Source organism: Pimephales promelas, chromosome 12 (assembly GCF_988280905.1).
Source record: "Pimephales promelas chromosome 12, fPimPro1.hap1.1, whole genome shotgun sequence".
NCBI classification, from domain to species: Eukaryota; Metazoa; Chordata; class Actinopteri; order Cypriniformes; family Leuciscidae; genus Pimephales; species Pimephales promelas.
The window spans coordinates 36,825,201-36,850,775 of record NC_142780.1 but is presented as its reverse complement, the minus strand read 5'-3'; the positions used below and the strand labels follow the sequence as shown (position 1 = coordinate 36,850,775).

The following is a 25,575-nucleotide window of genomic DNA, read 5'->3' as shown; positions in this document are numbered from 1 at the left end:
TGTTGTGCAGCTGTGATCCCGAGACCCAGCGGCTCAGAGCCACTTCCTGTTTCCTGTTCGGGAGGGCGATGTGTCCATTCAGCACGAACAACACACACCATCATCATCAGCGAGAGCTCTCTCGAGCGACTCTCACTGCACGCGCTCAGATCTCGCTGTCCTTCCGCAGATGTTTCAGTCTCTCTCCCTCCTTCCTCTCTCGATCTCTAGATCCGGGTCGCTTCATCTGTATTTGGAGAGGATTCGTCTTTCTTTAAAATGTTTGATAAATAGATATCTGGCCAATTTAGTGGTTCTATTGAGGGTCGAGTAACATTGGAGTTTATTCGGGAGGTCAAAATGTGCTTTTAGTGATGATCATGAGTGTCCTTTAGGTGTGTGTGGATCTGTAGTTGTGGGGCTGCAGCTGTGGTCAGTGGGGAGTGCGGTCTGATGGACGAGTTGAAGAGCGAGTGTGTGTAGAGGATGAGCTTCTGCTGAGCTTTCATTGGCGAGGAGGGCTTTATAATGGACTGACTCTGGATCAGACTGATGGAGGTGATGCCAGAACTGAACACATCTCTTCTGGATCTCGATGTTCAGCGGATACAGGCCTGACTCAGCCCTGCAGGCTCTCTCTCTCACTCACACACACACACACAAGCTCAGCCCTGCAGTGTCTCTCTGACACACACACACACACACACAAGCTCGGCCCTGCAGTGTCTCTCTGACACACACACACACACACTCTCTCTCTTGTGGTGTTGTGCTGGAGGTCCGGGGCCGCTCTGGGCTCTGCTGGAGGACGAGGGCTTCTCTGTGGCTGAGAGCTTCTCTTGTTATCGGCGCTTCTGCTGTTTCTTGCTGTGTTTCAAGGGATGTGCTTTTCAGCAGTCTGGCGAAGACTTTCACTCTTTGCTTATTGAGATCTACGCGCTTGTACATATGATGAGGCTGTAAGTCTTTCATTCTTGACAATGGAGATGGGATCGCAGTTGCTGAAGTCACTGTCATCTTTTGGACTGATTTTCCAGGGGAAGTATCAATGTTCGTACTCTTGTCCACTTCATCAGACAGTGCCAGCGTTTTTATTAGTTCAAAATCTTCAATGAAGAGCTTGAGAGCAGACTCTGATGCCTGGATCATGACTGTGCCATTTTGATACAAGTTCAGGGTCAAAAATCTTTTGTCAGCGTCTTCAAATGCTAAGATCTGTCTGCCTTTACAGAAGCCTCTTTTCTTGATAAAGGTGAGATGCTGACAGAAGGCAGTGTGCCATAAAGGGCTGTGTTCAGTGTAAAAGAGCAGGTTGTTCATGGCACTGTGGTCATGTAGATCAGCGATCAGTGTGTCAGGCTCTCCTTCATCTGCTTGTGTCTGAGCATCAGCCCGGGGTGCTCAGAGCTCTTCTGAGGGTATAGGTGAAGGGGCGGGGCCAAGATGATGCGCTGGCCATCGTTGGTTTAGAATGTAAAAAAATAACTGCCACTTTTCTAATTGTTTTGTTTATCATATCTCAGTGAAGATATAAAATAGGGGAAAATATGGCTTTCACTGGTCTCTTTAAAATTCCATTTGCATTCAAAAATGTTTTTCTGTGCTGTTCTTTCAAACAAAACTCAAGCAAAAGTATAAATAGAGATAAATAGCATTGTCTATTTAAAACATCTTTAAGTTGCCTCTCTTTTACTGCAAGTTTTCTTATAGTTGTTGTTTGTTGCTTGATGTTATCCTTTCTAACATGAATATCCTCTTCTGCAGAGGGTTCTCCTATGATCAGCTTCTCTCTCTCTCTCTCTCTCTTCCTCTCTGAAACATCAGCAGCTGGAGCAGTGACGGGTCACATGGGTTTAAGAGACATGTCATATTCAGTGATATTGTTGATCTGACGGCACTGATCAGATGAGAACAGAGCTGGATCTGAGTAATGACTCTCTCTTCTTCTGTAGAGCTGCTTCACTCCTGACTCTAATATTTGATGAAGTTTCATCAGTGATTCTGATATTCTCCTGTTTATTATTCAATTCAATTCAATTCAATTCAAAAGCTGAGCTGATGCTGTGAAGAGGATTATTAGAGATGAAGCTGTCGCAGTTTTAGGTGATCTGACCCTATGTGTGTGTGCGTGTGGTGATCTGACCCAAACACCAGCGTGAGACGCATCAGGGAACGCATCTGAAATTTCTTCACATGTTGATAGTCTGAACTGCAGACGGTGTGTGTGTGTGTGTGTGTGTGTGTGTGTGGTCAGTACCGTTGTTTCTGGCCGCAGTGTCGCAGGAGAAGAGCTTGAGTGTGAGTTTCGGCAGCATCCACTGCATCCAGACGCTCAGTTTCCCGCTGGAGCCGCTGATGCTGCAGGTCTTCTGCTCGAGCGTCATGGTCTCACACACCACCGGCTCCTCAGTGTGTGTCGAATTCCCCTGAAACACACATCAACACTGAGTCCAGCAACAGACAGATGCTGACAGAGTATCTCTCTATCTATCTATCTATCTATCTATCTATCTATCTATCTATCTATCTATCTAACCATCCATCCATCAATCCATCCAACAGTGAGAGGGATGGTGTGTGTGACCTCTGACCTCAGTGTGAGAGCCCAGGTCAGCTGAGGGGCTGCAGGTGCTGGTGTCGGGGGGGACAGGTGAGGGTGAGGAGGGTCCAGCAGGGGTTGCTGAGGAGTCTGGGAAACCTGGAGACGACCTGTGTGTTCCTCTGCTCTGCATCCGCTCGAACGCACTGAAGATCTGACTCCATCGACACCACAGACTGAACACCAGCTGAACCTGAGACACACACAAGACACACACATGAGACACACCAGCTGAACCTGAGACACACATGAGACACACACATGAGACACACCAGCTGAACCTGAGACACACACGAGACACACACATGAGACACACCAGCTGAACCTGAGACACACACGAGACACACACATGAGACACACCAGCTGAACCTGAGACACACACGAGACACACACATGAGACACACACGAGACACACACCAGCTGAAACTGAGACACACGAGACACACACATGAGACACACACGAGACACACACATGAGACACGCCAGCTGAAACTGAGGCACACATTATTAATATTATTATTCAAACCAAGTCATCTTCATTTATATAGTGCTTTTAACAATATATGCATTTTATTTATAGGCACCTTTCTGACACTCCAGGTCACCATACATCAACAAGACAATAACAATATTTAAGTAAAAACAATAAAATACAATACAATTAAAAAAAACAATGCAGATGGGTTTTGAGTTTGGATTTAAAATGAGAGAGGGGATCAGTATTACGGAGGTCCAGAGCAGCTGAAAGCTCAACTCCACACAGCAACAGTGTGGACACACACGGGGAACAGTGCAATGGGTGAAAGAAGAGGATCTCAGTGCAAGCGGAGGTCAGAAGATATGAAGGGGTAAGATTATGACTGACTTTAAAAGTGAGGAGAAGTATTTTATATTTGATACGGTAAGTGATGGGGAGTCTATGGAGCTGTTGTAAGATGGGTGTGATGTAATGCATAGAGGGGGTATGAGTGATAATACGGGCAGCTGTGTTTTGGACCAATTGTAGTTTATGGAGGGTTTTATGTGGGAGGCCAAATAAAAGGGAATTGCAGTAATCGAGAACGGGAAGTGACTAAACTATGTCCAAGATTGGCAGTGGAGTGAGGCGTAAGGAGAATGACAATGGAGTGACAGTGAGGACAGTGAGGAAAGTGAGGTAAAACAGTGAGGTGACAGTGAGGCGTAAGGAGAATGACAGTGGAGTGACAGTGGGGTGACAGTGAGGTGACAGTGGAATGACAGTGAGGTGACAGTGAGGTGACAGTGAGGACAGTGGAGTGACAGTGGAGTGACAGTGAGGACAGTGGAATGACAGTGAGGTGACAGTGAGGTGACAGTGGAATGACAGTGAGGTGACAGTGAGGTGACAGTGAGGACAGTGGAGTGACAGTGGAGTGACAGTGAGGACAGTGGAATGACAGTGAGGTGACAGTGAGGACAGTGGAGTGACAGTGAGGTGACAGTGAGGTGACAGTGAGGACAGTGAGGTGACAGTGGGGTGACAGTGAGGTGACAGTGAGGACAGTGGGGTGACAGTGAGGTGACAGTGAGGTGACAGTGAGGTGACAGTGAGGACAGTGGAGTGACAGTGGGGTGACAGTGAGGTGACAGTGAGGACAGTGGGGTGACAGTGAGGACAGTGAGGTGACAGTGAGGACAGTGAGGTGACAGTGAGGTGACAGTGAGGACAGTGAGGACAGTGGGGACAGTGGGGTGACAGTGAGGTGACAGTGAGGACAGTGAGGTGACAGTGAGGTGACAGTGGAATGACAGTGAGGTGACAGTGAGGTGACAGTGAGGACAGTGGAGTGACAGTGGAGTGACAGTGAGGACAGTGGAATGACAGTGAGGTGACAGTGAGGACAGTGGAGTGACAGTGAGGTGACAGTGAGGTGACAGTGAGGACAGTGAGGTGACAGTGGGGTGACAGTGAGGTGACAGTGAGGACAGTGGGGTGACAGTGAGGACAGTGAGGTGACAGTGAGGTGACAGTGAGGACAGTGAGGTGACAGTGGGGTGACAGTGAGGTGACAGTGAGGACAGTGGGGTGACAGTGAGGACAGTGAGGTGACAGTGAGGTGACAGTGAGGACAGTGAGGTGACAGTGAGGTGACAGTGAGTACAGTGAGGACAGTGGGGACAGTGGGGTGACAGTGAGGTGACAGTGAGGACAGTGAGGTGACAGTGAGGTGACAGTGGAATGACAGTGAGGTGACAGTGAGGTGACAGTGAGGACAGTGGAGTGACAGTGGAGTGACAGTGAGGACAGTGGAATGACAGTGAGGTGACAGTGAGGACAGTGGAGTGACAGTGAGGTGACAGTGAGGTGACAGTGAGGACAGTGAGGTGACAGTGGGGTGACAGTGAGGTGACAGTGAGGACAGTGGGGTGACAGTGAGGACAGTGAGGTGACAGTGAGGTGACAGTGAGGACAGTGAGGTGACAGTGAGGTGACAGTGAGGACAGTGAGGACAGTGGGGTGACAGTGAGGTGACAGTGAGGACAGTGAGGTGACAGTGGGGTGACAGTGAGGTGACAGTGAGGACAGTGGGGTGACAGTGAGGACAGTGAGGTGACAGTGAGGTGACAGTGAGGACAGTGGAGTGACAGTGAGGTGACAGTGAGGTGACAGTGGAGTGACAGTGAGGACAGTGGGGTGACAGTGAGGTGACAGTGGGGTGACAGTGGGGTGACAGTGAGCTGACAGTGAGGACAGTGAGGTGACAGTGAAGTGACAGTGAGGACAGTGGGCTGACAGTGAGGTGACAGTGAGGACAGTGGGCTGACAGTGAGGTGACAGTGGGGTGACAGTGAGGTGACAGTGAGGTGACAGTGAGCTGACAGTGAGGACAGTGGGGTGACAGTGAGGTGACAGTGAGGTGACAGTGGGGTGACAGTGAGGTGACAGTGAGGTGACAGTGGAGTGACAGTGGAGTGACAGTGGAGTGACAGTGAGGACAGTGAGGACAGTGGGGACAGTGGGGTGACAGTGAGGTGACAGTGAGGACAGTGAGGTGACAGTGAGGTGACAGTGAGGTGACAGTGAGGACAGTGGAGTGACAGTGAGGTGACAGTGAGGTGACAGTGGAGTGACAGTGAGGACAGTGAGGACAGTGGGGTGACAGTGAGGTGACAGTGGGGTGACAGTGAGCTGACAGTGAGGACAGTGAGGTGACAGTGAAGTGACAGTGAGGACAGTGGGCTGACAGTGAGGTGACAGTGAGGACAGTGGGCTGACAGTGAGGTGACAGTGAGCTGACAGTGAGGACAGTGGGGTGACAGTGAGGTGACAGTGAGGTGACAGTGGGGTGACAGTGAGGTGACAGTGAGGTGACAGTGGAGTGACAGTGAGGACAGTGAGGACAGTGGGGTGACAGTGAGGTGACAGTGGGGTGACAGTGAGGTGACAGTGAGGACAGTGGGCTGACAGTGAGGTGACAGTGGGGTGACAGTGAGGTGACAGTGAGGACAGTGGGGACAGTGAGGTGACAGTGAGGTGACAGTGAGGACAGTGGGCTGACAGTGAGGTGACAGTGGGGTGACAGTGAGGACAGTGGGGTGACAGTGAGGTGACAGTGGAGTGACAGTTGACTGACAGTGAGGTGACACCTGTGTTCTGCACCTGTACACCTGTGTTCTGCAGTACCTGAGGGTTGGAGCACCGGAGCTGCACCGGCTGCAGGTCCACATGCAGGCACATGATGAAGGCGTCTCTGCTCTCGGGCTGCAGCTTCGGGGCGGTGAGTGCCAGAGTAGAGGTGAAGCCCAGCGGATCCAGAACACTGCGGGAACGCTGCTGCCCCAGGAGAGAGTAGACACTCAGATGACTCACACACACCGTCCATGGGAACGCATCGCCTGTGAACACACACACAGACGTCACACTCGTGTCTCAGGCGCACAGTACACACACTTGTACCCTCCTCCAGCAAAGGTCTGGGCGCACACACACACACACACACTCGTACCCTCCTCCAGCACAGGTCTGGGTACAGTAAAGGGCCCGTCCTGTAGCGGCTCCATGCGCCGGTGTCCTGCGCTGAACACACTGATCTGCGGGAGACACAGCACCAGTGTCCCGGGCATGCAGGCCTGGCTGTGGTACCAGCAGCGCACGGTCCCGGCCACGTCTCCGCTCACCAGCGACCCGGGAGACGGCAGGCTGTCCGACGGCACGAACACACAGCAAGACTCCAGCTCCAGCTGCGGGAACACACACACAGTTAACACACACACAAATCACGCTTGCAGCCCCACCTGCACGTGTGTAAGCGCTATAATCGAGTCCCGGTGCTTCTACCAACCAAAAAAACCTGAGAAGTGAAACCCAGTAACTGTGTTCTGGTGAGTGTTTCTCTGAGAGCATGTTATAAAATAAGCCGATCAGATTTCGCTCCTTCTGCTGTATGAAGAGGATCTTATTATAATAGTAACGCCCCTTAAAGGGTTAGTTCACCCAAAAATGAAAATTAAGTCATTAATTACTCACCCCCATGCTGTACCAACCCCGTAAGACCTTCGTTCGTCTTCGGAACACAAATGAAGATATTTTTGATTAAATTTGAGAGCTGTATAACTACCACATTGGCTCCTAAGGGACTGCCTCTTGACGGCCCAGAAAGTCAATGAAGAAAATGTTTAAATATCCCAAGTGACTACTGTGGCTCAACTATATGTTTATCAAGCGACGCGAATACTTTTTGTGTAAAATATCTTCATTTGTGTTCCGAAGACGAACGAAGGTCTTACGGGGTTGGTACAGCATGGGGGTGAGCAATTAATGACTTAATTGTCATTTTTGGGTGAACTAACCCTTTAAAGGGGCATATATAAAGGAACTATATTGGGGTGAAGCACAGGCGAAGCACTGCTACTTAGGCGCAGAGATATCGATGATATTCGGTGCCGGTCACGCCGGTATGTTGACGTTAGGGGGTTGTGGGATATCCAGTCGATGTCTGCCTGGGAAATCACCTAGTCTTAATCTGCATCGCTATTCGACTCGTTGTGAATACACAGGCCACAAGTTGTAATTCGTTATTTTTACCATGACATGCTATCCAACAACAAAGCATTCCATTCATTATGCTAAGCTAAGCTAGCGGTCAGCTCTGCCAAACTAAGACAATGCACGCACTGAGACAAAAATGCATGTATGTAGGAGAAATGTAGGAGAGATGTTGAATAACCCGTGGCGTGTTCCTTTAATCTGCACGTTCACACACACACACACACATTGGGTTCGGCGACGCCAACAGAGACCAGTTGTAACGCACTGGAGAAGATCCAGCTGAGCCTGAAACTGTTCTGAGGTCAGCACAGACGACACTGAACACTATTGAGCAGAACATGTGATCACCGCTGTGTTATAAACACTGTCTCAGGAGCTGTGGACACTTGTGGAAGAGTTCAACATGATGATGAGATGATCAGTGTGACTCCACAACAACTACACAAACGTCTCCGCTAACATTCAGAAACGTGTAACAGTGCAGCTCTCCCTGAGTCTCTCCGGAAGGCGGAGCTAAAGCTGCTGTTACTCTTGATCCAGAAAGGCTCCGCCCTCTTCTGGACAGAGGCGGGGCTAAAACTCTTTTGCATTTAAAGGGACACACACAAAAACTGACAAATTTGAGAAGCTATAATGAATGATCTGGTATTTTGAGCTGAAATTTCACAGACATGTTCTGGGGACGCCATAGATTTATATCACATCTTGAGAAAAGCTGCATAAAACTCACCTCGTGTTTTAGTCTCGCATCAGACCCTTACTTTTTCAGGTTCAACTGAGACGTTTTATGTAAAGACATGGCCAGTTATGTTATGACCAGTCTAATAAAAAAAATAGATGACTAACTTGAGATACTAGTCTAAGCGGTTTGTGGAAGCGGCCACTGATGAAGAGTAAAGTGGTTTCAGAGGCAGACGTGCTGATGAATAGAGTGTGAATAGAGTGTGTATTGAGTTGATGTTGACAAAGGAGAAGAAGGTTTAATTCATCACACACATCTGCTCTCGTCCCGGGAGCCACAGCAAACACACGCACAGAAAATATCCCGTTCATTAATGCGCGGCAGCGGGCCGGCGTTACTGAGATTTTCCATGGCGACGGCCGCTCTGTTAGCGCAGATCCACTTACAGTTTTGGTAGCAACTGAACACACTCGAGTCTAATATAACATCAGAATAACTCATGACACAACCGCTCGAACAGGAGAGAACGACACCGACTCACTGAGCAGCAGGAAGTGACTGATACACACACACACACACACAGATAATAATCATGATTAATCACCAACCTTAATCTAAACTAATCCATCATAACACAATGAGATTTAAAGCAAAATACAATTTGAGTGAAGTTCCACAAGTTTCATGCGAGATGCATGCACACACACACACACACACACACACACACCTGTAGAGTGAGGTGTTTGACGGCGTTCCAGGTGTGTGTTATCAGGTTCTTCATGTGTTCCTCTGAACTCACGACACATTCCTCAGATGATGGAAAAACCTTCACTGGAACAGAGAGAGGCCTCGACTCTACACACACACACACACACACACACACACACATTAAAATTGTTCTACATGTTCATAATCGCTGCAGGACAACACACATATGTACACAAAAACACATATAAATACACACAACAAAACACACAATAATGTGTGTGTGTTTACAAATCAAATAATAAATTACAGGAAGACCAGAGAAGGAAGTGGAGTTAAGAACAGATTAAGTGTGTGTGTGTGTGTGTGTGTGTGTGTGTGTGCAGGTTGGTGTTGTGTTTCTGTTAATGAAAACCACACTGCAGTAACGCATGGACTCTGAGGGGCCTTTGATTACACTGGAAATGATCAACATCTGTAGTGTGAAGGTCAAACCATCTCAAGCAGCTCCTCACACACACACACACTCCTCACACACACACTCCTCACACACACTCCACACACACACTCCACACACACACTCCACACACACACACTCCTCACACACACACTCCACACACACACTCCACACACACACACTCCTCACACACACTCCACACACACACTCCACACACACACACTCCACACACACACTCCACACACACACACTCCTCACACACACTCCACACACACACACTCCTCACACACACTCCACACACACACTCCACACACACACACTCCTCACACACACTCCACACACACACTCCACACACACACTCCACACACACACTCCACACACACACACTCCTCACACACACACTCCTCACACACACACTCCACACACACACACTCCTCACACACACACTCCTCACACACACACTCCACACACACACACTCCACACACACACACTCCACACACACACACACTCCACACACACACACTCCTCACACACACACTCCACACACACACACTCCACACACACACACACACTCCACACACTCCACACACACACACTCCTCACACACACACTCCTCACACACACTCCACACACACACTCCACACACACACTCCACACACACACTCCACACACACACACTCCTCACACACACACTCCACACACACACAATCCACACACACACACACACTCCACACACACACACTCCACACACACTCCACACACACACACTCCTCACACACTCGAGTGTGTGAGGAGTCTGCAAGAGGTGTGTGTATGAGAGTGTGTGCACGTACGTGTCGGTGTGTGTTTGAGTGTGTGTGTGTGTGTGTGTGTGTGTGGAGTGTGTGTGTGGAGTGTGTGTGCACGTACGTGTCGGTGTGTGTTTGAGTGTGTGTGTGTGTGTGTGTGTGTGTGGAGTGTGTGTGTGGAGTGTGTGTGCACATACGTGTCGGTGTGTGTTTGAGTGTGAGTGTGTGTGTGTGTGTGTGTGTGTGGAGTGTGTGTGTGAGTGTACCCGTCACAGTCTTGGTCTTCACAGGGCTGCTGGTGTAGTCTGACGCCTGATTGCTAGGTTGTTTGGTCAGAGGTGTGCTGCCAACAGATGCTTCATCCTCCCTCCTCTTCTTCATCACCATGGAAACCTGGAAGCATCACTCATTATCAGTATCTCCAAACACACACACACACACACACACACAGAGAGAGAGAGAGAGACGCACCTGTTGAGTTGGTCTGCTGCCGCTGGTTCTCTGAGGTTGGAACAGCAGCCAGGAGGACAGAACCGGATCCACATTGACAGTGATGCCCTGAACGCTCACCAACAGCACTGCACCTGCAACACACACACACACACACACACACACACACACGGCCTGGGGTTTAGATGCTGCGGCACACGCTGTTCACTCCCATCTTCCACTGAGAAGAACATCAATTAGCTCAACTTGCCTTTTAGTGTGTATTACTACATCTCACACACACACACACACACACACACACACACACACACACACACACACACACACACACACACACACACACACAGCCCATCACTTCATACAAAAGCACAAAGCATCAGATATGCAGCCAAAAATAACATTTTTCTTCAATAAACGTCCATGAAACTTCAGCCTATGGTTGTTAAGCGATCCTCTTCCCAGAGTTCAGCGCTGAGGTCGTGTAATGGCTCCCATTCCGGCGGGATTTACCGGGAATTCTCCAGCGTAAGTCTGAACGTCTCAATCACCGATACGAGCGCCGGCTGATGAGCTCCATGACTTCCAGAAGGGCTTTAGAAGCGTCCGGGATCGTGTGTGTCGGGCCGCAGGCACTTGCGTGTGTGTGTGAGCCAATCAGCTTCCACCATCACTAATGATTAACTGCGCAAGGAGTTGTGTTAAAGGCATTAAAGGCTCATGCTCAACATCCTGCGATCCGCAGTCCTTCTCTTCCTTTAAGAGCTCTATTAAAGAAGTTTATGGCTTTTAAGAGGCCGTGTGTGAGATAACACACACAAACACACACAAACACAGCGTCCAGGCCACCTGCGATCCCAGAGCTTCTTCCCATCATGGCTCGGGCCCAGCGCTCCGGCTCCGCTATCATAAACACACACACACATCAAAGCCTCCGCGGCCCTTGAAGACGCAGCCGTACGGGGGACGAGTGTTTGATGTGCGGAGAGAGAGAAGCCAGCGAGGGCGATCAACTGTCGGAGTAATGCCTGTAATTTCAGGAGTCGTCTGTAAACATGCGGCAGAGGAGATTCAGGCAGTCTGAATTCAATGTCACACACCTGCGACTGCACACACACACACACACACACACACCGAGGGTTTAGAGTTGAAGGCCTGTTCACTGCAAACACAAGCATGAGCCAATCAGCAGAGATTTACAGGACATCATCATTCTGTTAGCGCTTCCTCCCATCATGTGTTTCAAACCTGTGTGAGTTTCTTTATTCAGGGTTTTTCTGTCCGTATTCTGAGGGTCAAAGGGTGTTGTTGGACTTAGCCGTGTGGGACGGGGCAGTTAGCCTAACAAAGTCCTTTTAGGCAAGTCATGCCACTCGGTCGCCATCTTGGCAACGCCTCCGGGCAGCTGTTTCGGACTCACAAGACCAGGCTCCTATCTAAATGAATGGGCAGAGGGTCAGAACTGGACTTAGCCTGGCGAATAGGGCCCGTAATGGTGGCGGTCAGGCAGGAGGGGAACGAGGATAGGGCAGTTCCAGAAACACCAAGAGCAGAGAGTTGGCGGATGAGAATACTGCGAGAGATTGGGTCGAATGTCTAGAAATGCAACATGACATCATGACTTTTGCGTAAACATATACGGCACTTTCGAGTCAGGTGGCGTGTCATCTCTACGCATTTTGAGCTATCCGCGTGTATGTCTACGCCGTTAACGTCAGCACGCCAAAAATGGAAATACGAATTGGCGTGTCATACACACGCTACTTCATGAGATCAGTCTGCGAAATGTCTATATTGTTAAAAGTGCTGTATAATCGGTCATCTGTCTAATGTTATTACAACACAGAGACACGGACCCAGAGCAAGAACACACACAGTTGCACTGACCCCAGATCTGTAGTTCGACTGAGAGAGCTGTAATGCAGAAGGCTGTACACACACACACACACACACACACACACTGCTGATCAGGTGCATGTTTCTCTCAGTCCTGAGGAATCTGAATCTGCACAACATCTCTTCCTCTGAACTCTGAACTCTGGACACCATCTGACCCTCGAACTCAGCGCTGCATCAGGATCGACTCGGCCTCAAACACAGCAGCGGCGACGGCATCATACGTGACTGACACTCTTCTGCACTGCTGATATCAACAGCTCTGAACATGACTGACAGTGGAGAGAGAGAGAGAGTGTGTGTGTGTGTGTGTGTGTGTGTGTGTGAAAGTGAGTGAGAGAGAGAGAGTGAGAGAGACTGTTGGTTTATTTGAGTAGAGAACAGCCCTCCATGTGTTTGACGTCTCTGTTCGATGGGCTTTTGTAATTATTTATTTAGAGAGCGAGCAGAAGCGAGAAGGTTTACGCTGAGCCCATTAGAGCCAGTGAACGCCCACATGTTCCTGTGCAGAGAGAGAGAGAGCCAGACACACCCACAGAACAGACCAGTGTCATCTCACTGTCACACACACCTGCACTCACTCACTCACTCACTCACACACTCACTCGCTCACACACTCACACACTCACTCACACTCACACACTCACTCACACACTCCAGAAGTTGCCACAGGGGGGCAGTGATGTCACAATGAAACGAGAGGGTCACAGAGCAGTGCATGATGGGAGTCCTCACAGCTGTAAGTGCAGCAGGAAATAACAGTGCAAATTAAGGCCAGAATGTGTCAAACAAACGACTTTAAAAAATGAGCAGGAGAGAGTGGCACAGTAGACCACCCACACACACACACACACACACTCATACACACTCTCACTCACACACACACACTTACACACACTCACACACAACTACCGTTTACCAGCCAACTAGCCCACCTTACCTCTCTCTCTCACACTCACTCTCTCTGTCTCTCTACCTCTCTCTCACACACACACACACTCTCTCTCTCCCTCCCTCTCTCATACACACACTCACTCTCTCTCTCTCTCTCTCTTCTGACTGAAATGAGCCGCAGCTCCTACTGAACTTACCAGCCAGCGCTGGAGCTCTTAATGCACACACACACACACACACACACACACACACACACACACACTCTCTGTGTGGAGCTCCAGAGCTGCTGTTTTACAGGCCGCTTCAAACAGAACCCATAATTACTCACAAACCGCTCACACACACACACTCATTACACAAGAACTCAAAACACACACAGTTTGACTACAGCATTAAGAGTCACATCATATAAACAAGACTTTAACCTTTCAAAAGCCAAAGTAGCACACACACACACAAAGACACACACACACACAAGCACACAGTCCCTGAGCTCATGACACAGGGCAAAGTGAAGGACTCTCAACAACCCTGAGGAACTGAGTGAGAGAACACACACACACACACACTTGTTTCATTATGATGAGGACTGTTCATCACCTTCTGCAGTTTTTTTTATTTACCTTTTAACTTTCACACAAACTTTCTTACATTTGAGCACACAGTGGGTGTGAACCAATTCCTGTAGTGGGTGTGGTCTGGATGTAGTGGGTGTGGTCTGGATGTAGTGGGCGTGGTCTGTGTGTAATGGGTGTGGTCTGTATGTAGTGGGCGAGGTCTGTGTGTAATGGGTGTGGTCTGTATGTAGTGGGTGTGGTCTGGATGTAGTGGGCGTGGTCTGGGTGTAGTGGGCGTGGTCTGGGTGTAGTGGGCGTGGTCTGTGTGTAATGGGTGTGGTCTGTATGTAGTGGGTGTGGTCTGGATGTAGTGGGCGTGGTCTGTGTGTAATGGGTGTGGTCTGTATGTAGTGGGCGTGGTCTGGATGTAGTGGGCGTGGTCTGTGTGTAATGGGTGTGGTCTGTATGTAGTGGGTGTGGTCTGGATGTAGTGGGCGTGGTCTGTGTGTAATGGGTGTGGTCTGTATGTAGTGGGTGTGGTCTGGATGTAGTGGGCGTGGTCTGGGTGTAGTGGGCGTGGTCTGGGTGTAGTGGGCGTGGTCTGTGTGTAATGGGTGTGGTCTGTATGTAGTGGGTGTGGTCTGGATGTAGTGGGCGTGGTCTGTGTGTAATGGGTGTGGTCTGTATGTAGTGGGCGTGGTCTGGATGTTTGATGAACCTTTGCGGTCATGACTGAAAATCCTTCCCCGCTGGAGTCCAGATCAGAGAGTTGCTGACCCATCCGGACCCGTGATACCGATAGCCTGCTTTAGTGTGCTTTTAATGAAGGAGGTGTAGCGTGATGGGAAGTGGATACGGTAGATGTAAATGTAACCGAACTCAATGTCAGGAAGTTTGTCTAAAAGATGCCTCTATGACTCCTAATTCCTTTATCTTCCTCCTGTACTGGCTATTTCTTTTTGTGATGCTAATAAGTGCGATGAAATGAGTAATGACATTAGCTGACGGCCACTGCGCTAATAATAGATAGCGGTGGAGGAAAAAAATCGATTCTGTTCATTATCGAGATAATCGCACGCAACTATATCAATCCTGTCGCACAAAGTATTGCCATATTTAGGCTTACTATAAAAAATAATTATACTAATAATTATATTATTAGTATAATAATATTCTAATAATATATATTACCCACAACAATGGATCTATTATTAGGGGTGGCCCACTACTAATAATAGATCCGCCACTGAGAAGCTGACGGATGTCAAAATGACACGGGGCTAGGGGTCACGTGACTGGGAGACTCCTATGATCATTGGGTGAGAGATTCATGAACTGAACGAAGAGTTTCGATAAGAGAGACATGTGCAGGACTGAAAACCACTGATATAATGGATCAACATAACAAAAACACATCCAAAGAATCCAAAACACAGCTGTCTGCAAAATCCACACACACACACAGGTCAAGGGTCAGCGGTTCTGAAGGGAACATCCTGTCAGATCTTTGCGTCTGAAACTTCCCCTCAGAAAGCTGCACATTCCATCCCAGCGTTCCTACTGGCTGCCTTCATTAATTACACACGTCACTCCAGCAGAACTGTGAGCCTAACGACAGGCCTGTAATTAGCTGAATTAATGACAGATTAACCCACCGCTTGTTTCTGTCAGAGTCTTGCCCACCTCAGACCGCTGGGAATAAACCCCGGCCGGCTCACCTTCAGTGATCAGCAGCGCACTGAGGGATCATGGGAAAGGGCCGGTTCTCAAACCTCCTACACGCCGTGTGTTTGACATCTTCACTCGACCACGGAGACTCCATTCGTTCCGCCAGCAGAAACTACCTGAGCGCATGTGACCCGCGGTTATCAGTTAGCCAGAATCACAAACTACACACCCGACGAGCACACACCGCAGGAACACACTCAGGAAAACACTGGGCAAATATGAAGACTGATGATTGAAGTGCGTGCAGAATTATTAGGCACGTTGATTTTCTGATCATATTTTCTTTTCAGGCACACTTTGCCAATTGCAAACCAAATTAATCTTAATAACTACTATTCATTTTGTTTTTAATCATTTATAAGTCATATATACTAGTTCACGAAAAACGCCCCATATTCAGGTGTGCAGGATTTTTAGGCATGTTTTCTTTAGCAGATAAAAGTAAGACAAAAAAGAGATTTAGCTCAGACTGAAAAGTCAAAAAGGATTAAATGCTCATGATAAGGATGCGATTCAAATGCAATACTAAAAAATGGCAGTTCCGGCACGGCCGTCGGACAGAGAAACGCTCCCAGCCAAAAACAGGTGGACAAGAAGAGACACGAGTGAACTGCAAAATAACTAAGGTGAAGAATTAAGTGTGATTTGAGGTTTAGATTTGTTCAAATGTGCCTGGAAAAAACATATAATCCATGATTAATCAATTCACGGCGGCGCCAAACGTCACATAAAAACATTTCTGAAGACAATCTGAAAGATGTTAGCCTGTGTGAGATCCGACGAACACACAAACACACATCTCAACCATAACAACCCAATACACAATCATTCAAATAAATCAAATTCCTGAATTTGATTGAGCAAACCAGATGCAAAGTTTGAATAAAGTATAAATAAATAAATTCAAGGACATTCACAGCTGTAATTCTAAACTACAAACACTAGTTGGACAGAGTCTGTGTGAAGCCGGGTTAGAACAAAGTTTAAAAAGCCTTTGAATGAGACAGACAAGCAGACGGACAGAAAGCTGGTAGTATGACAGCATCAGGTCAGTGTAATGAGCAGTCGGTCACTCCTGAGAAATTTCCACTGGACACTCAATGTTTCAGAGTCATTGCACCTTTGTGGGAAATGAATCCTGTATCATGGGAATTAAATTACACCCAGTAGCTGACAGGAAAGATCACAATTTTCCAGCTGTGAGCCTGCCAGCACTGAGAGAGAGAGAGAGAGAGAGAGAGGGAGAGGGAGAGGGAGAGAGTGTGTGTGAGAGAGAGAGAGAGAGAGAGAGAGAGAGAGAGAGAGAGAGTAAAACCTTCACACCCCAAACGTCTCCACATGAAAGTAGAACAAGTTGAAATACTCAGATCTTTAACAAAACATGTTCCATGATTTCTGTATATAATCATTGTTTACTGTTCATTACTGGTTTGATTCCCGTTACAATTGTTGTTCTGAATGTTTTTTTCTGTGGTTTTTGTCATGTCATCTGTGCTGTCAGAACATCTCTCGTCCGTCCAACACATTCACACTCCACTAATTCAGCTAATGAGCCTCGTTTGAGTTTCTCAGCGTCTCGCAAACGGTTCCCGATGCGTCTGATTCCTCTCTCCGACTCTTAAACGGCAGATCAAACGAAATGTGTTTTCCAACGGCCTCCACGAACAGAGAGCAAATCTCACACACATGCTGGAACACAGAGAATGAATTCCTGCCACTTGCTGGATCTGCACCGCCAAAAACCCAAATGATGCAACGGCTCTTTGGTTTTACGAGGATCGTGCGCGTTTGGAAGTGGCCATCTGTGACGATCTGTTGAAGAGAAGCGCGAATGCCACCCAAACGCAGCGTGACCGCGGGCCGGAGATCCTCACGTCAGCTCCGCCTCGGTGAACGAGGAGAGGTGAAGAGACAGCCAGAAACACCGGGTCTACACACACTCAGAGTGACGAGAGCTCAAGTCAAGTCAGCTTTATTTACACAGCACAGAGTTTCACAGCAGCTTTACAGAGATAGCAGGACCATAATGCAACAGAGTTTGTGTCTAGAAGAGGATCGCGTCACAGTCCAGCTTAAATGAGTTCAGTGATGCTTGGTTTTTGTCATAAAGTTCTTAATTTAGTTGATTTATATATCTGTAGGCGCTCTGGAGAAGAGCGTGATGTCATCGTCCAGCTCAGTTCAGTTCTCATATAATGCTGTCAGTGCAGGAGATCAATAATATTGCTGGATATTAAATGTCTCCAACTGAGCAGCCCAAAGCAAAGGCCACAGTGGAGGAACCCAAACTCAGAATGGAGAAACCAGACTCAGTCGCTCAGTTCTCCCACAGTGTGTGATCGTGATTCAGGAGCGTCAGAGGTCAGATTGGATCAGAACATTCAGCGTTAGGACACAACCCACATGACAGTCCGGGTTTACGAGTCCCACTGCTAAATCTAAAATCCTTCTATTATTCATACAGTGCTTCATAGCGGTCAAACACACGCCTGATGTCGTTTCGGTGGAGCGAGGAAGGTTTGCTAGCAGAACAGGACAGTGTGTTTCTGAGAGAGTGTGTGAGCTGTGAAGAGAGATCAGAGCTCGGCCCGCACCGGCCCGGGGCCCACACACACCCTCCAGCCGGAGATCGGGTTTCAGGCCGGGTGTTGGAGGACCGATCAAAGCCCGTACACCTGCTGCCATTACACCCCATACACACACACACACACACACACACTGAGCATCGCCCAGCTGGAGCCCTGACGCGCACACACACTCCATCCCTCCATCAGCCCTGACCCGCACACACACACGCGCGCGCACACTACATCCCTACGCTCGTTTGGGTTGGTGATGGCGCAGTGGGTAAGACACATGCCTTTGGTGTGAGAGAGCCGGGTTCGAATCCACTGTGAGACACCAATGTGTCCCTGAGCAAGACACTTGACCCCTAGTTGGGGGTGGCAGTGGCTCATCGGTTCATGTGGGTTGTCTACAAACCGAAAGGTTGGTGGTTCAATCCCCGGTTCCACCTGACCAAGTGTCGAGGTGTCCATGAGCAAGACCCCTAACCCCGGCTGCTCCCGACGAGCTGGATGGCGCCTTGTATGGCTGCCGTCGCCGTCGGTGTGTGAATGAGTGTGTGAATGGGTGAAAATTGTAAAGCGCTTTGGTGGCCATTGGGTCTATGAAAGCGCTATATAATTTACCAGTCCATTTACCATTTAGTTGCTCCAGAGGCGTGCGACCTCTGACATATAGAGCAATTGTAAGTAGCTTTGGATAAAAGCGTCAGCTAAATGAAGAAATGGAAATGTACACACACTCCATCCCTCCGCTCTACACACACTCACTATCCTGATTTTCATGATAGATTCCCTTTAATGACGGTGTGTGTCTGAAGAAGAGTCAGCTCCACTAACAGGAGAAACACGTCGAGCATCAAATCTCACAGTCGATCTGTTGAACCGAACATTAAAGGCGTCTTTGTTCTCAAACTGCAGATCTCCACCGAACATCTTCTGCACTCGCTGCGATCGACCCCTGTGTTTCATTAAATGTAGCATTTTGAAATCCCAGAGTTCTGAGAAAGACATAAATCAAACTCTCACAGCTGCAGGAGTGCCTGAGGAGAACACATGCTCCGCTGCGCCGTTCCTATCGTCATAAAGCTCGACTCGCCCCGCGGTTCCCAGGGGATGAAACTAGAGTCAGAGAGAGAGAGAGAGAGAGAGAGAGAGAAAGAGGGGGATGAGAGAGAGGGAATGAGAGAGGGAGAGAGGGGGAATGAGAGAGAGAATCAGAGAGAGAGAGAGGGGGGGAGGGAGAGAGAGAGGAAACGAGAGAGAGAGTCATAGAGAGAGGGGGGAGAGAAAGAGAGAGGGAATGAGAGAGAGACATAGAGAGAGGAGAGGAGAGAAAGAGAGAGGGAATGAGAGAGAGTCATAGAGAGAGTGAGGGAGAAAGAGAGAGAGACACCTGCGCTCAATCGCCCTGCATACCCGTGAGAGAGCCACTAATCCACACACACCACCTGCTGCCAGATGTGTGACGGGACCGTCGGCACCACTCATGTGCACTGGCATACTGAAATGAATCAGACTGACAAAGTTAGAGATGCGGTAAACCATTTTAACAATGATGCTGACTAGAGTGCATCTCAATCAGTCAAGTTATGTCCAGTCGAGTCAAAATGTATTTCTAGAGTTTATTTAAAAGCAACAGTGCTGTACAACAAAACGTTGAGTATATAAAAGGACAGGTTTAAACTAATCATAATCAAAAGCCAGAGAGAATAAATTAGATTTAAGAGCCAATTTACGAGCAAACTGCTCCAAAGTTTGGGTTCTGCAGCCCTAGCTCACGAGCTCACGATCACTGGAAGCACTGGAAGCTCACTGGGAGACTGGTGACTGGTTATCCTGCATGATGGCATGTTCGCTGTACAACGCCACAACTGTACGTCAGCAAAACTGATGTGATTTGCGCTTCTGAACTTCATTAAGGGAACATAGTGCGCATCGAAAGTTTAACTGCACTAGAAGGATATTGAGATACAGCCTTTAAATGACTCCCTGACTAGTGCTCTGACTAACTCAGTCCAGGGTCACAGATACAGATGGGATTTATCACAGAATAAACATAAATTACAAAATGCAATTACATGCATTTTAAAGATGATATCTGAACGCCACTGGGGAAATGAAACATGCTAAATAATAAGGTCATGATTATAGTAGCTTGTTTCCACCACAAAATAAAAAAAGGAAACCTTTTCTCTGATTAGTGATTTATAAACTTGCAATTCTAAGAGAAAAGATGGCAACACTTTACGATACGGTGCGTTAGTTAACATTAGATAACTTACATTAGTTAGTGAGATCTAAAAATGAACTGCACATATACAGCATTTACAGCGAAGGGTTAGCGAAGGGTTAGCGAAGGGTGAACACAGCTAAGGGTTAGCGAAGGGTGAACACAACGAAGGGTGAACACAGCAAAGGGTTAGCGAAGGGTTAGCGAAGGGTGAACACAGCAAAAGGGTGAACACAGCAAAGGGTTAGCGAAGGGTGAACACAGCAAAGGGTTAGCGAAGGGTGAACACAGCGAAGGGTTAGCGAAGGGTGAACACAGCGAAGGGTTAGCGAAGGGTGAACACAGCGAAGGGTTAGCGAAGGGTTAGCGAAGGGTGAACACAGCAAAGGGTTAGCGAAGGGTGAACACAGCGAAGGTTTAGCGAAGGGTGAACATAGCGAAGGGTTACCGAAGGGTGAACACAGCTAAGGGTTAGCGAAGGGTTAGCGAAGGGTGAACATGGCGAAGGGTTAGAGAAGGGTGAACACAGCGAAGTGTTAGCGAAGGGTTAGCGAAGGGTGAACACAGCAAAGGGTGAACACAGCAAAGGGTTAGCGAAGGGTGAACACAGCAAAGGGTTAGCGAAGGGTGAACACAGCAAAGGGTTAGCGAAGGGTGAACACAGCGAAGGGTTAGCGAAGGGTGAACACAGCAAAGGGTTAGCGAAGGGTGAACACAGCGAAGGGTTAGCGAAGGGTGAACACAGCGAAGGGTTAGCGAAGGGTTAGCGAAGGGTGAACACAGCAAAGGGTTAGCGAAGGGTTAGCGAAGGGTGAACACAGCAAAGGGTTAGCGAAGGGTGAACACAGCGAAGGGTTAGAGAAGGGTGAACACAGCGAAGGGTTAGCGAAGGGTTAGCGAAGGGTGAACACAGCAAAGGGTTAGCGAAGGGTGAACACAGCGAAGGGTTAGCGAAGGGTGAACACAGCGAAGGGTTAGCGAAGGGTTAGCGAAGGGTGAACACAGCGAAGGGTTAGCGAAGTATTAACACAGCGAAGGGTTAACACGGCATAAAATCACTATATGTCCATAAAAGAGGCTTTCAAAGCCGCGCGGTCTGGATCCTTCTGTGATAAATCCAACGCCTTTAATTGCCTTTAATTTATTAGTGTGTTCCAACCTCAGGCTCATTAAACAGAAACATATTGGTCTGCGTCTACGGGAGTTTAACAAGTACAAAACTCCCATTTTCTAAGTAAATTGGAATTTCTTTTTAATTCACTGGTAAACAATGGAATGGAAAGCAGATGTAGCGCAGCAAAGTCGAGGCCGTCTTCAAGCTAGCGGAGCCAGAGATGCAGATGGGCCTGGGAATTATTTAAATGTCATTTCAAGGTAATTAAACGTTACAGTTTTGAAGAACGCTTTGAGGTTCAAGAGCTCAGGAAAGGAGTAAAGGGAGATAAAGACACAAGAACAGAGCGGGAACGCTTCCAAGCACATCTGGGTCTCCGGGACCGCGTTCTCCAGTTCAGCGCGAGATCCTGAAAAAGATTATTATGGAATTCATAAAATACATGTCGAAGGTTTAGAAATATTACTGGGCAGATTAAAGGCGAACGCTGCAATATAATGTTATAAAGCATGGCTTGAAGACTTGGAGGAAAACACACAGAGACGTTCCTCAGAGAGAGTGTGTCATCTCATCTCATCTCATCTAGCAGAGGAACTCGCAGGACTGCATGATATCCCAGAATCCCCTGCTTCACTGTCATTGGGAGAGTCTAGCTGTGTCTCGCTGACTCGCTCGCTCGGTCACTCGTCCCTATACTGTGTGGCGTTTGAGTGGACGTCATGAAGCGAGTGACACGGCTTCGCCACACGGACTGATAAAACTCCTTTATCTCACTTTAGAAAATAATATTAACAGCAATAACAACCATAATGACTATTTTGTAATGTTATATTCCTCCATGCCAGCTTTGCAGTTTCATCGACAGCAGTCGACTCAGACGACGAGGTCGTTAGCGTAGGCATATGATGATCCACCAAATCATCATGTGCCTAAATAATATATTTTAAGTACAATTTAAATTTAAAATTCATCTATATAGTATTGTCTCTACATTTTAATGTTTTATTCGAGTAATGATTAATAAAAAAGGCTAAAACTAGCATGAAGTAAATGTTAAAGGAGCAATAAGAAAGATGTCAGTAATCTCTGGTTTAAACTCAGTTCTCTCGCATTGCATTGTGGGACATCAAATGGTTTCAGACACTCGGTTTCAGAGAAGATTGTGGGTAAACGTAGTGAACAAATGTAGGGAATGGTGTCGTTCACAACTAGGAACAGTGCGACACCGATGTAAGTGCACTATATAGTGTACAGGGAGCGGTTCTGACAATACACACATGTGAGGATCGTACACAAACACACAACATCGAGTTCCTCCACACACTCGGCCCGGACTCGATGATGCTAACCCCTCTGTCATCTGTTACTCTCTCTCGTGTCGATCTGAACTCTGAGTCTTCAGAGGAACACGAGAAGATCTTTTGAAGAACGTTGGGAACCAAACAGCACCGACCTTCATTATATGGACAAACACACTACGCCGTTCCTCAGAACATCATCTCCTGTGTTTGACTGAAGAAAGAGCGTCACAGCGGTTTGGACGACCCGAGGGAGAGTGCTCGTGGACGAACTGTCCGCTCTAGTGCTCAGCATCGACTACACAGTGTTTGTGTTTCCACACAGCAGCTTTACAGAGATAACAGGAACATACGAGTGTGTGTTTAGAAGAGAAGAGCGTCACAGTCCAGATTAGGTGAGTTCAGTGATGTTCATTTCTGTTGTAAAAAAAGTTATTAAAATGAGCTAATTTATATATATATCTATAGGCGCTCTGGAGAAGAGCGTGATGTCATCGTCCAGCTCAGTTCAGTTCATATAATGCGGTCAGTGCAGGAGATCAATAATATTGCTGGATATTAAATGAAATGTCCTCCACTAAGCGAGCCAAGCCAATGGCAACAACAGTGGAAAAAGGCGACAGTGGCTGTGTGTGATTGTGTGTGTAGTGTGTAGAATTAGCTTGTATATATAAAACACACACACATGCATGTACATATTTAAGAAAAATCGGTTATTTATAATTCCCTCTGATGTTCATTGATGTTTATTTGCTGCTGTAACTGGTAGTAAAGAGGAAGAGATGATCGGTTCATCTGTCACACACACACACACACACACACACATTCACTGACTGAATTTAGACTTTGTTTCATATCAAAAGTAGCAAAGCACGAAGATTACTGTGATTATGGGATGGCGGGAGCTCCAGATAATGAGAAGTTGAGATTTCAGGTTGAATATTCTGAACAGTCAGCTGTGGAGGACTGAGCGTCTCCGTGTTACACACACACACACACACACACACACACTTCAGCTCAATAATGCTGATTTACAGCCAGAGCACGACGAGTCTGGATCCTCTCAAGCCTTCGGTCTCCTTGACCTGCACATTTTATGGAGGATTTAGTATAAAGACGTTCAACACACTGACAGACACACACACACACACACACACGTGTATATAGGCGTCTCGCTCGCCCCATCATGATCAGGTGTGTGTGTGTCTCACCGGGGTTGGGCGCGTGCTCCTGCTGAGGGAGCTGTAGTGAGATCTGCAGGAGGTCAGGTGACAGGAGGGACGCAGGTTTACGGCTCCCGATCAGCCAGTGTCTCGTGTGCAGATCTGTGGTGTCAGACGGACCCTGAACCAGTGGAACCAGCTGCTCCTTCTGCCCGTCACACACACCTGCACACACACACACAGTAACACATTAATAACCGTCTAAACATATTTTGCACAATGAACATTCATCTGTTATATTCGACATGTTTGATGGGGTGTGTATTAGAATAGAGGAATGGAGAGTGTGTTGTGTGTGTGTGCTATAATTTTCTCTCTAATATTATCAATCTTGTAAAGAAGTTCATGAAGTCATTGCTGCTGTGTTGCTTGGAAACTTCAAAAGTAGAAGCTTTATTTCCTGTCAAGCTGCTTTATTTTGCGTTAATTAGCCACTGTATCAAATAAATACCCAGGCTTGTGTTTGATTTCTTATGAGAGAGTTGAAGAATAAGCAGATCGTGCAGCTTTTAAGGCCTCTCTGTATGCAATCGTAATCCCTGTAGTTTGGTGTTCTTCCAGCTGCGCTCTTGAGGGCTCGAGTGTGCTCGCTGTAATATGTCGATGCACTATTTTCTTTAACATATATAAATAACTTATAATCACTATTTTACAACAAAAATGAAGCATCGCTGATCTTCCTGAAGCTGGACTGTGACGCTCTTCTCTTCTAGACACACACACTGTTGCATTATGGTCCGGTTGTCTCCGTGAAGCTGCTCTGAAACTCTGTGCTGTGAAGCGCTGTATAAATAGAGTTGACTGGACTTGAAGTTTAAACCGTTAGAAATTCTATTCTATAATGCAATCATTTTACAACGTCTCTTGCATTAAACTGGGAAGAGAAATCGCTCTAATCCTGTGCAGCATCATCAGAGCTATAATATAATATAACTTAAAGCAACCGAATCCTGGAATGAGCAATAAAACACAAACCATACAGAACACGTGTGTGTGTGTGTGTGTGTGTGTGTGTGTGTGTGTGTGTGTGTGTGTGTGTGTGTGTGTGTGTGTGTGTGTGTGTGCGTGCGTGCGTGCGTGTGTGTGTGTGTGTGTGTGTGTGTGTGTGTGTGTGTGCGTGCGTGTGTGCGTGCGTGCGTGCGTGCGTGTGTGTGTGTGTGTGTGTGCGTGCGTGTGTGTGTGTGTGTGTGTGCGTGTGTGTGTGTGTGTGCGTGTGTGTGTGCGTGTGTGTGTGTGTGCGCTCTCACCCGGTGTTCTGGCACAAACTTTCACGGCTCCCAGAGTTCCAGAGACACACAGCAGTGCCGGCCGCACACACACCTTCAGCTCCACACGCTGAACACACACCTCCAGCACGGGGGCGACACACACCGGCTTCACACCTGCTGAAACACAGACC

The 25,575-nt window shown here is 47.8% G+C and overlaps 1 protein-coding gene across 5 annotated transcripts in view; it reads right to left on the bottom strand.

Moving 5' to 3' along the window:
• The window catches only part of vps13b (vacuolar protein sorting 13 homolog B), a 109,583-nt gene that overhangs the window by 55,439 nt on the left and 28,569 nt on the right, over positions 1-25,575 (bottom strand). For 3 of the 5 annotated variants that reach the window (XM_039688871.2, XM_039688870.2, XM_089118141.1), the window contains exons 18-26: positions 25,424-25,561; positions 24,165-24,341; positions 10,694-10,806; positions 10,489-10,615; positions 8,999-9,126; positions 6,547-6,781; positions 6,225-6,436; positions 2,571-2,771; positions 2,237-2,405 (exon numbers count right to left, since the gene is read on the bottom strand). In XM_039688871.2, coding sequence (XP_039544805.2) covers positions 2,237-2,405; positions 2,571-2,771; positions 6,225-6,436; positions 6,547-6,781; positions 8,999-9,126; positions 10,489-10,615; positions 10,694-10,806; positions 24,165-24,341; positions 25,424-25,561 — 1,500 coding nt within the window. The remainder of the gene's footprint in view (positions 1-2,236; positions 2,406-2,570; positions 2,772-6,224; positions 6,437-6,546; positions 6,782-8,998; positions 9,127-10,488; positions 10,616-10,693; positions 10,807-24,164; positions 24,342-25,423; positions 25,562-25,575) is intronic. The other 2 variants (XM_039688875.2, XM_039688876.2) reach the window with 1 other exon arrangement.